Source organism: Haemaphysalis longicornis, unplaced genomic scaffold, assembly GCF_048455015.1.
Source record: "Haemaphysalis longicornis isolate Haplotype H1 unplaced genomic scaffold, Haemaphysalis longicornis Haplotype H1 scaffold_4, whole genome shotgun sequence".
In the NCBI taxonomy this organism is placed as follows: Eukaryota; Metazoa; Arthropoda; class Arachnida; order Ixodida; family Ixodidae; genus Haemaphysalis; species Haemaphysalis longicornis.
Genome location: NW_027526361.1, coordinates 47473562 through 47486193, shown reverse-complemented (window position 1 = coordinate 47486193; position 12632 = coordinate 47473562). Strand labels below are relative to the sequence as shown.

At 49.2% G+C, this 12632-nt stretch overlaps 1 protein-coding gene across 1 annotated transcript in view; it reads left to right on the top strand.

Moving 5' to 3' along the window:
* Positions 1 to 11624: 11624 nt before the first annotated feature.
* Positions 11625 to 12632, top strand: part of LOC144180334 (uncharacterized) — a 184605-nt gene continuing 183597 nt past the window's right edge. Inside the window, exon 1 of the mRNA XM_077708704.1 lies at positions 11625 to 12179. Coding sequence (XP_077564830.1) covers positions 12152 to 12179 — 28 coding nt within the window. The 5' untranslated portion in view covers positions 11625 to 12151. The remainder of the gene's footprint in view (positions 12180 to 12632) is intronic.

Below are 12632 nucleotides of genomic sequence, written 5' to 3'. Positions count from 1 at the left end.
GCTTAATCCTCTCCGGTGGGTTTTTGCTTTCACCGATGTACGAGGCGTTGCACTCAGCGCACGGAATGCGGTAAACGACCCCGGGCGCTTTCTCTATTGTCGGCCAGTCTTTGGGGCGGGGGATTAGGCGGCCTATGGTTGTCGAAGGCTTGTGGGCGATGCGCACTCCTGCTCCTCTGAAAATGCGGGCCAAGGCCTCGCTCGTTTTTGGGATATACGGCACCGGCACGCGTTTCAGAGTTCTGACGGTTGATGTCCTTGGAGAGTTTGTCACCTTGTTCTGCTCTTTGCAGCGGGTTACGGAGTGAATGAACTTTTTCTGGCAGCCGTTTTTCTGGAGGTCCGCAATTACACGGCTTACTTCTTTTTTACGTTCGGATTCGGACGAGCAAATTGCATCTGCTCTGTTAAATAAAGAGGACACAACAGAGGCTTTGTGGTTAGAACTTAGCGGGGTGGGCCGAATTAAAATGAAGGTAGCGGCCGGTGTGTGTGTGCTTCCTGTGAAAGGAAAACACCAGGCTCTTGCCTCCTCTTGTCACTTGGGCGTCAAGAAAGGGAATGGAGCCGTCTCGTTCACATTCAACCGTGAACTGGATGGCGGGGTGAACGGAATTTAGGTGTTTTTCTAGGCTGTCAACGGCGGAGGTCTTCACTAAGCAGAAACAGTCGTCTACATACCGAAGAAAAAGTTTAGGTTGCGCCAGGAAGGAGCTCAAAGCCCTCCCTTCCACGTGCTCCATCGTCAAGTTAGCCATTGTTACAGAGATGGCGGCCCCCATTGCGGTTCCAGTTTCTTGTTTGAAAATTTGCCCATTGTGCGAAAAATATGTGCTGGCCAAGCAGAACTCCAGTAGGCGGCATAGCTCGTCAGCAGTGTGCAGCGTCTTTTCTTTTAGGGTTGCGTCCTTTTCGAGGGCAGTTCGGGCCGCGCATACAACCAAAGGTACAGGAACACTAGTGAACAATGACACGACGTCGAACGAGACCAGGCTGTCGTCTTCGTCAATGCACACCTGTGACGCAAGTTGCACGAAGTGGCTTGAGTTGCGCACATGAGTCGACGTCTTCCCGGCGAGGGGGGCGAGGATGCGGTGCAGGAAATTTGAAAGGGGTCGGCACGGGGATGATGTGAAGCCCACGATCGAGCGAAGGGGGACGCCAGGTTTGTGGCTCAAAAGCCAAAGCTGTTCGGCTTTGGCTTTTGAGCAGATGCCGCCCGCTCAATGTAATGGTGTGACTACTCCTCGCGGTATGTGACTTTGGGTAGCCGATGTCTTGCATTTGCTTGGCGGTTGCAATAACGTAGCGGGAAGCGGAGTTGCATAAGAGAGAGTATCGGGTCATGTGACCACAAGGGGGGGGGGGGGCATGTTTATGATTGGTTGGTCTTTTTGTGCGTGTGTTTTATTTATTTGGAGTGAACCAAGCGGGGCTTTGAGTGCTGATGTCACCCTGATGTCAGCCCGGATATCCGTCTAACATCATGTGAACTCTCAGACCAGCAGGGGCGCTGCCCAAATTCTATAAATGCTAGGAACCCCATTACCGGGGGTCGGATTTTACTTCTTGCTGGCGCTTCGCGCTATCGGCTATGCCGAGTGCCCTTCTAAGATCCACCACGTGGGTCCATTCTCGTTTGTAGGCACTCTGTACCTTCGGCTATGCCGAGAGTTGTAACGAGTTACCCCATTTTATGTATATATTGTAAATTTCGCTTGTAAACAGTACTGCCTATAAACTCCAAGTTATATCGTACCCAAGCCTTCGTCTCATGGCTGCCGGAGACCAGCAGCCACCGAACCCATCGACTCCGCGACGGCCGCCTCCGGCGGCTTAACATATCCACGGCCGCACCGGCGAACATCTCGTCTGGTCCTCATCGGCTGACGGCGGTACCAGCGGATCTACCTTTGGGTGAAGAGATTAAAGGAAAACTGTACTATGGCCTTGGTGGTTATAAACCATGAAAAACAGCGCCCGTGTATGTGTCTTTTTTCCTCGTCCCGTCTTGAGCTCGGTTTTTTTCTTTGCCTATGTTTACACTGTCCCTTTTGAACTGGCTTCCCTTTCTCCGCAGTTGTCAGGTAATTTCACTCAAAATCGGCTTTACATGCGCTAAGCGGCGAGGCGAGGTCAACCGCTTCCTGGATAACGAGTACAACGAACCCACCCCCGCACGAGTGGCTCTTGACACGCAGACTCTGCCCGAGGTATACGTGATCGTTGACACGAAAACGATAAGGTGCATTTGACAAGCCCCTACCTCGCATACTTTTCCCGCCCCCTCTTTTCTATTTCAATTTTATCTTTCCCCGAATGCTGGCAATGTTAACTGTCAATCCACCTGTACACTGGCCGCTTGTACACGTTCGGTTTGTCTGGACCTGGCATTAGAGGCCCGACGCTGTTTGTACCCAAACAGCGCTTGAAAAAAAACATTCAGCAGTTCCGCGTTTGTGTGAAAGGTCAACAATAGTTGTCTTGCCACATGAAATCCTGTTGTTTTATGAACCCATAATTCACAAAACTAAATTTAAATCTGAGCGACCTTCTTGCCTGGTCAAAAATGCCTGTAACTAACTGCGCGACCACTTAGACAAAAAGGCCGGTCCGTCTCCAGCCCTCGGCTTGTGTACATACATGGCGGTGTCCGGTTCCTTGCTTCCAGAGGTGGTCAATCGACGTATCACTAGATCAGTGGTTCTCAATTGGGGGGGGTCTGCAGACCCCGAGGAGTCCGGGAGGGCATTTCAGGGGTCTGCGACGCCTGCGCCAAAACTCCCCCTATGCTCCTCCTTTTCGACTTTTTGCCAAACATTGACAACTAAAGTGGTTTCGCCGTATGGCATGTAGATTTGACGTCTCCGCGTAGCACGTGTTTTATCATAGGCTTTTTGCACAACGCGTCAACTGTGCGACAAGGAATGCTACACAAAAGGCAGGGTATTCGTGCCGCTTTTAGCTGCGAAAATAAATTGTTTTACTGAACATTGTGGCACGAATCAATTCAGATCACTGTGCCCCCCTCCCTTCCCCATCCTCATTACAAGTCTAACCGGGGTCCCCAACACACGCATGGTTGAGAAACACTGTTCTAAACAGTGAAAATGTACCCAATTGTACGCCTTCTCGTTCAAAACATACTCATCGATAGGGGAGCAATAAGACACCGTATATAGATCGCAATACAGATGGTGATAAACACAATGATAAAGCAAACTAAAACATCGCTACAGAAAACATGATGTAACCGGCAGTCTAGATGAACACACATTCAAAAAATGCAAAATAGCGAAACGTGTGTGCCTAAAAGGTGCGCAGAACCTCTTTCAGTCCTGAGTGCGTGAAAAAAGACAACAGAGTTTTTGTTCCCAGCGCCCTCTTGCCACGATTGCGCCTGTGTACAAGGAAGTAACGAATTTCGAGTCCGCCTCCGCGTCGAACTCGCACAAGTGCTTTCGACGCCGTGGCTCGTAATGTTACAAAGGCGCAACTTCAGTACCTACAGTAATGCGGCGTCAGTATAGAAACCTGTCGACGGCGACCTTCCGGGCAGCTATTCCGCCTGCGCGAGGTTCGCCAGCGAGGTTCTCTTTTCTCTTTCATGCCCTCGTGGGCGGAATCGGTAACACCTTAATTATACCACGGCGCCGCCGCCGCCGAGCGCGTTCCTTACCGACTATGCGCCCCTATGGCACACCGCCAGAGACGGCGGGCGGAAGCCAAGAGGCCGGATGAGCGAATAAAGCAAGGGCGACTATCAATCACAGAGACCCCCCTCAATCTACAATTGGGGCTCCCGTGCCAAGGTGCATGCCGGAACGCGAGTACGCCATGTGTGCCTATTGACACAGCGAGCATTCGCCCTTGGCGAGTAAAAACAACGGAAAACGCGATGCTTGTACACGTACACCGCGTATTGCTAACAAGATGTCTCCGGAACGTTTACGGAGGTCGACACCTGCACTCCTAAACGGACCCGTTAAAAAAGACAGCGTCCCACACGAACATGAAATAACACGATGAAAAGTTTACGCAAGCGAACAGTCTAAACAAATAAATATTGGGTGAGTGTGGTGGCTGCACAATTGCTATTCAGGTGCTGCTGCTGAACTGTTCTCTATTAGGGGTAATCAATTAGCACCATGCATACAACAAAGCTCCAACGCTGCTCGACTATCTCCATTCGAAGAAGCGAAAATGATTCCGCCATATGTTTCTAATCTGCAAGGTGGAATTTCTAATAAAAAAAAACTACAGTTGATTTGTCTTTCCGCAACCAATTTTGTGGCTTCAATGTAGGGTATGATCACAGGTAGGGTAAGAAACAAACGGTTGCTCCCCGACCCACTCCTGACGGCCGCATTATTTGCTCTAAATTCACTCAAAGCTTATGGTTGAGTTTTGCGTTTGTCTGTTGTCACTCTATTGAACGCTTGTTGGATAGACGGTGCGCAGAAACTTAGCTATGCCCGACATTGTGTCGGGTTGCTGGGGACAACTCAGCGAGATTATGATGATTTCGCACCCGGGCGCCCTAAAATCATTTCTTCCCAGCTAGTTGTTGTTTCGGCACAAAACGGAACTTCTGATAGGGAACGACTGTGCTGTATACCAAGACAATGTACCACACCTGTACTACACGGCCGCTTTAAAGGCCTGTGGTACAGATTCCCATCAGTCAAGAACGCCAAGGAAGGCAAAGGGGGAAGTAATTAATCCGTTTTTCATCATGAAGTACGTTTAATTTTTGAAATGCAAGACTATATATATATATATATATATATATATATACATATATATATATATATATATATATATATATATATATATATATATATATATATATATATATATATATATATATATAATATATACATACATACATACATACATACATACATACATACATACATACATACATACATACATATTCTCTGGGGTTAATTCACAAGTGCTGGTGCGTAATTGGTTAGCTGTTGTCCACGTGCTCATCTGTTTTCGCGATAGAGATGAATATGGAGCGCGTGTGGCCCCGGGCAGCGTGATTTACCCGTGGCCCACATACTCGGAGTCCGCCGAATCACGCTTTACGAAACGGGCCCCGTTTGGAAGCGAAAGCACGGACATTATTCGTGATGTGACCAGTCGCTTTCGGGCATCCCAGCGCCCGCGGGGAGGGAGTGGAGATCAAGTGGTGCGAAAGCGCGATGGATCGCCTGCAGAAACATCCAATTAAACGGGCGCGGATACCGGCCTTCGCGCCGAATATAGAGCGACGCCGCGTGATCGAGGGTGGCCGCTTCGCGCCATGGCCGACGCCAGACGTCAATTTCAAATTCGACGCCGAGCAGTCAGCGAAACAGGCCGTGTTATGCACTCGCAGAGCGCGCGCATTACACGGGGTTTTTGGAGTGGTTGGCCGCCAGTATCTATTGCATGAGTGTTTTTTTTTTCATTAGCGGTATTGGCGCCCTCAGCAAGCCGGCGCAACGGATCACTGTTTCCATTAAACTTATTATCTCTCTCTCTCTTTCTCACTCTCTCTGTCTCTCTCTATTTAAGGAATGTATCATTTTCTTTTGGCGCTGATACAAACCTAAGTGCTAGAAGACCTCGAGTAATATGCAGTGTCTTCGTTATAACGAAGCTTTCGGAACAGGATACTGACTTCATTATAAGCGGTAAATTGTTAAAGGCGGGAAGGATTTGTCAGCTCTGCACTACCGTCGGCACCATGAAAACTTCGAATAAAGCGATAATTATATTAAGGCGATTTGGTTACACCAAGGGTTTAGTGTATGAGCAAGGAATGAAACTGCTGGCTAAGTTGTCATCCGGCGTCGAACGAGTGTACGAAGTCGTTGACTGATGCGAAACGGCCGTGAGCCGAACCACGGAGCTGGACCAAAACGCGTACCTGCAGTGCCTAACGAGCAGCACACTTCGTCATTAGGAGCAGCATACGCCTAAACGCCGTAAATGGGGTCATTACTGGTTGGTTATAAATTCAAGGCGAGCGAGATTCTAAGATAATGTTATCTAGATGTGCCTTCTGTTGAAGAAAGCAACAACACCGGCGTAAGCTCAGCGATATGTCCCGACGGTTACTTTGGTGACGGGTGGTTGGAGGAGGCATATTACACATTCTCTCTTACCGTAAAGATGGTCTTAAAAACTTTCAGTTTGGGCTGCACTGTGCCCTGCCTTGACCTAATGAAACCAATGCAACCATGAGTTAACCTACGTCGGTAATTGTGACTATTGACCTTTCCCGCCTGCAGTATCAGCCCAATGTCGTTTTACCTGTGCGCCTTTACAGGTGTGCCACAAACGTGGTTATTGTTTGCTTTCAATGATCTGGCGAAGTAAATTATGGTAAAGGATCATGGCGAATTTTTAACGAGGTTGGCGGTAATACAGTTGTATAAACGCCGGCATATCAAAGTTCTTTAATTTGGGTGAGCTGCGCGCTAATTCAAACCATTACCACCTTCATGCCGTTTCCCGATCCGGAGAGACACCGATTTCATGTGAACACTGGAGCCAGCGGAAAGCGGCGTGGCAGTTTTGAGCAGACTACCGGGTCACAATGATAGAGTTACTTGCTGACCTTCGTTCGTAACAGCTGTTTTAGCAGCACCTTCATTTTGACCCCAGTGGAAGAGGTCTCAAGACAGGGTCGTAGGATATGTTGGGTAAGCGGTTCTCGGATAATTTTTCTGGTTCTTAGTCAACCAATTCCCGTTGATCCTCAACTCATGCGCCACCTAGCTCACTTCAAGCCACCAGGCCACATCCTTACATCATTTATTTATTCTCTTCGTCCCATTGAATTCCACATAATGTAGTAGAACTTAATCGGGACGCAAACCTTAGTAAGCCTGCCTAACTAAGCGCCAAGCCAGCGATTAGCGAGTACTGCGATAGAGCACCAATGGAATTCATTTAAAAATTTTGTATAATAGTGGTGCGTCTCGGAGTATTAGACTCTCATGCGCAAGCAGCAGTGATTGCTTTTCGCGTCAAAAAAAAAAAAAAAAAGTCGAGAACGCTGAAAATTCTTCAAACGTAAACCAGTGTACACACTACTGACACTACTCGAGGGCTGATCGCAAAAACATTTCTGTTGACTATATCTCGAAACCCTTGAGAAGTGTGTCTGAGCTACACGAAATCGTATCGCATACATGTTTAGACCTCCTTCCGCGGTTGCCGTCTGGCGGGAGATATATGCTTCGCATTCTGCCGGCATACGGTATACATTACGGACGCACGCAGAGTCAAGTGACCGATCCAGGATGTTGATCCTTTGAGCCCCGGACCATCTGTTGTGCCGCGCGAGTGGGCGACTGGCGGGGCGTCGGTGGCCGCATCGCACGCCCTGTTCGCTGGGAGCCGCCATTAGAGGACGCGCTCGGAACAAGGGCCAGCCGGGCGGGCGGCCGCTTCTCCTTCCTATAGAGCCGTCTCATCCCGCGCCGTAATTATCCGACGAAGTAGCGAGAAAGCGCCCAGCGCATCGGAGAAGAGGCCTGCCTTCTCTCGGTTTAGTTCTGCGCTGCGATGCAGAGGCTGGGCGCGTTTGTAGCGAGACACGCCCGCTTTGTTGAAACACAATGGCGGGCAGCGTTCGAACAGATTCCCAAATGTGTCTTTCCGTGTGGCCCACCACCGGGAGCACGTGGTTAGCGGGGCCTCCTTGGCGACTCGACTTTGTACAAACAGTGCACGCGTGCGGGCAGAAAGAATGTTACGCGTGGGAACGGAATGGCGCGCCAATCGGGTGGCGTGTTCGCGAACTCCCGTCCCAATACTGGACGAACCACCGGGGGCTGCGCCCCCACTGCACGAAACTACGTGGGTCGAAGTTTCGGCTTGCCCAAGGGCTTCGAGCCGAGCTCCACCACCACCGGCGCAGCCGATTTTCTTTATGACTTGGGCTTCGGCATTGCTTTCACGCCCTGCCTTCTTCTTCTCGAAAGAAGCAAAACAAAGATTGGCCGAATCTTTTCCGGTATACTCACCTCTCCCGGTCCGCTCGCACCGTTTGGATGCCGTACAGCGTGTAACAAGTACAGCGGCAAGGAGGTAAGGTTAGGGGGGAAGGGGGATAATTTTTCCGCTTTTTTTTTCTTGCTCCTCGAATACCTTCTCGGAGGGAGCCGGCCACCGAAGAGCGCTACAGTGACGACCTTGAACGGCCTCGGGAGGCCTTGCCTCTGCCTCGCCTTTTACCTGCGTTCGCCGCTCCTCTCAGTGTGGAGGGAGGGTAGGCGCGCTGAGAGGCCGCATCGCGTTGCTTCAACCTGCCGAGTTCGACGGCGCTTTGCGGAAGAGTATTCCTGGTCTTGCTTTCGTGGTGCAGCCAAGAGCGCCGTCTCCACTTTGTATTAGCCACTGGCGCATTTAGCACCCGAAATATATACAAACGCTCGCCCGTTTCTATGCGAATATGCGACAGCAGCGGCTGCTTTCGCTCACTTATCCTCAGACTATTGCTACTCTCTCTTGAATAAAACGTCTGCTGGTGACGTTCACCTATACCTGAACCGATTTCTTTGTAAACCGTAGGGTATACCTCGCACAAGCTTCATGCATAAAGCGGTGAAATAGTGGCTGCCATACAACCAATGTCCAGAATTTCTTATGGTTTGAAACCTGCGGATAACTTCGACGAAATATCATATTTTAACAGCGAAGCTGTTAAGCAAATCGTTATTTTTTGTGTACGCAGATAAAAATACCAAGAAAATGCCGACCATACCCATAGAGTTTCTCATTAACTCATATATTGAGAAACTCTGTGACCATACCCACTTAGGGTGAGGGGTCAAGAATGCCAAGCATACCTACAAAGGGAGATTGGCCAGGAGTGGCCAAGAAAAAAACTTACAAAAAAAAAAAAAAACAGCGTTCGCCGTAATCCTGGTAACACTTGCTCGGAACCAGAAAGACACGTCATAGCGTACGCTCCTCCAAGATGATGACCAGTGATTATCATTAAAAGAAAAAAAATGAAGGAATCTCCTGGAGTAAATGTCGTTGTTGCCGCGAAGAAGAAGCAAATTGGCTGCAATCGTAAACCGCCGTGATGGTCGTGAATGTCGCGTACAGTGCCCCTTCAACGGGATGCCCAATGATTATCGCTTCCTTCAACTTCAAAAAAAAAAAAAAAAATGAAGGAAGCTCCCACCTGTAACAACCTTGTTGGAGTAAAAGTCGTTGCTGCAGTCAAGAAAAAGCAAATCGGCTGCAATCGCGGACTTAAACCATCGTGATAGTCGTGAAGGGCGCATCGAGCTTCGCTACCTTCAAGTCTTACTCGTCAGTGTGAGCATCCTTCATTTTTTTCCGTCTGCCCTTCCTCTAACTATTCAAGTCGTATATGTCCGACTCTGCCAGCTACTTTGTTTCTCGTGCAGGTGGCGGAAATCTTACGCGCCTTGCAAGTTCCAACGCGAAGTTGTGCGTTTCCTTGGCGCTGCGGCGCATCTGTTTGAGACTGCGCGTCTGCGCGGTGGTTTTCCAGGGTTTCTTCCAGTTCCTGCTCTGAACGACTCCGGGTCCCGCTCGGGTGGCTAAATGTGGTCAACGAACCTAATCAGCACGCGAAACAGCTGCCGGGACAGGTCAGCACACAGGTGTGGACACGCTGCCAACCATGCCTGCCAAGCCAGGGCTCCTTTGGTTGAGACGCACTTGCCATGCTGGTCTCGGTCCCGGAAAGCAGCCTTGCAATGACGGTACTTCGTCTCCCTGGGCACGCCTCGCGACGTGAGGGACACGCCGAGTGACCGGCACATGGTGGTGTGCGTATATATGCTCACAAGCATAGAGGCGAAGCACCATTCGCGGAGGAAAAAGTAAGAACCCGGAGCTGAAAGCAACACGTGGTGTCTGCTAGCGTGTGACGCTCTATAGGAAGAGTTGAACTCCCGTTCTCGCGTTAATGACCGAGGTAAAGCTAGATGTTTACGAGAAAAGTGTGTGTCCATGCCATAGGTCGGCAGGCTTGCTGCTCACGAGTGCACTTACACACCACCCACTCACCACTCACGATTGAGTAGTGAGGGAGCCCCGCCATCGTTTAGGGCTGTCGAGGGCGAGTGAGGGTGAGTATAACCCCACCCGTGTTGAGTTCAACTCTCGAGTCACCACTCACAAACTGTGTGAGCGCCACTCGCGCTGAGCCCCGCTCACCTCTCATCAGTAGTGGCGCCACTCCCCACTCGTGAGGGATACCGGTCACTAGTGTGTGGTACCGGCTGGAACTGATGGCTCTTGATATCCCTGAAGCTCACAGTCTCTGCATTTGCAGAATCACAGTATTCAAGAGGATTTTTAGTGCAAATCTGGGAGACAAGTCAACAAATTAAGGAGGGCCGAGGAACGATCCTTAATAAATATTTACTGGACGAATCGTTTCAAAGGTACGCGCAGCATTTGTTATGCGTAAAATAACCATAATAACAAAACACACACACGCGCTTTAAAAATTGTTCTTATTGATCTTGATGAAAAATACACGAAAAAAACGGGAGCGGCGAACCATCCTTAACACATAATGACTGGAGTAATCGTTTCCTGTAAATTCAGCCATTTATATATGATTATGCATAATAAAAACAATAATGTGAACATTTATAAACGTGTAATCTATTTCAACTGTTCTCTTTGTTGTTGTTTTTTCTTTCCGGTCAATCATTGGCACGCCGGAATCTTTTTTTGTACCATAATCGCCTTGTAGTGAGACGTTCGGGTGCCTAATTGCCCGTGTGCTGATATTTCCGCTCACTGAAAGTCCTTGTAAAAATAACCCAATCGAAACATTCTATTGTATTCCTTACTTTCTGTAGATGTTGTATTGCGTTATAATGTATTGTTTTGCTTTATTCATCGATTGGCTATCAAAATTCCTATTTGAAAAATTAAAGGCTGTGAAGTTTTTTTTTTTTTTCAGCGGAGCTGTTCATCGCTCGTTCTTATGCATTTATTCTTGTTGTGGTCCGTCAGCAGGATTCTTCAGCAGAATACACTTTGCGGCAAAGCGAAATTTCACCGAGTCTTGACACACGGGCGTTCTCGTCTAATTCCGCCATCAGAAAACGCCCGCAGTAACCATGATCAAATTGGTGTCCTTGGGATCAGCAACACAACGACTTAGCCAATGAGCTACTGTAGCTGCGGCTGAACCACTAAACCTTATGAAAACGCGGTTCCATCGCCATTATTCGTTAGCCACAAAAGCTGTCTAGCGCTTCTCTATCGGTAGCCATTATGCAAGACGGCTTTCATCGGCATGCAACGATGCCGTTTTTTTTTTCTGTTCCATCGTCTCCGTCACTGCATTGGTGTCTTCCCAAACGCTGGCCGAGAGCCGTCCGTTTGTTCTTCATCCCGGCGAGATGGTTGTCGGGGTTGGTAATTGTAACGGCTTGCAACGCTTGCAATGCTCTTTAGTTGCAGGCGCTGGCGAGCTGCCTGCGACAACGCCGGTGATACCATGACGGGGTGAAGTTGCGTTTTCTTCCCGACGCCAGTGGTAGTGCGCCGCCCGCCGCGCAAAGTCACTTCGTCACGTATGACACTAGACAGCCAGTAGCATTCGCTCGCAGACGATGCTTCAGCTGCAACGCCTTTGGACGCTCGGAGTACCCTCGTTCTGCTGTTTGTAAGTCGGGCCATTTTATGTAGTTGCCTGCGTGGAAAGGCCGCGTGAACTGTTCGGCATACGTTCCTCGATGTGAGTGCGTGTTTTGTGGATATGTGTAGCGGTCACCGAGACGTGGTTCATGCCGTTTCCTGTGGGTTACACGACGGCTGATATCCGTCGGTGGTGCTGCGCAGTTTCCGTCGGTATTTGCTGCCATGATGTTTGGAGTACTCGAAAGGAGACAACTGGTTAGTTTTACCATTTTCAAATCAGATGTTGGTGAGAAAGTTGGCAACAACAAAAATTTTCTTCGTGAGGGGCTGCAGTATGTGCAAGGTGTGTTTTTGTGGCAGTGACAGGGGTGGTGGAGGAGACTACAAGTGAGGAGCAACTTAGAGGAAATGTTCTCGGACTTGTACGTTGGCTAATGATGATGATGATACTAGACGTTTCCTGCGGAATTAGGTTGTGTGCCTCCGACTGGCTCGCAGGATGGATCAGCATGGAACCAAGATAACAGGTAAGCTCACTATTTAAACCGTAATTTTCCCCTGAATAGAAACAGCTGCATAATCCGCTCATTGGCAAGTAACAATAGCCACAGAATCTGCGGCTAACGGGTTAGTGAAATAGCAAGATTTTTCTGGCTGTACTTGCTGCATATCTTTGCGCTTCGCGCTTCGTGTTCCGTGAGCGCGTTTGTGAATTACCCTAACATATATAAGCAAACAGCAGTCTCAGCGATTCGCAATTTTTGTAACGGCAGTTGAGCCTTCTTCTCTTTGCTATTCGAAAGCCGGTTACTACGGCCGAAAATGGCTGTCAATTACTCTCGCCGAAACTTCTACACATACATATATATCTCGTGAGCTACTAGCGATCACGCCGGTAACGGCGGAACATGGCGTTGCTCGGCTTTGAACTCAACTTCATTGCGCCAGGTGAGGCGATTCGTGAGAGGCGCGCAGACGCT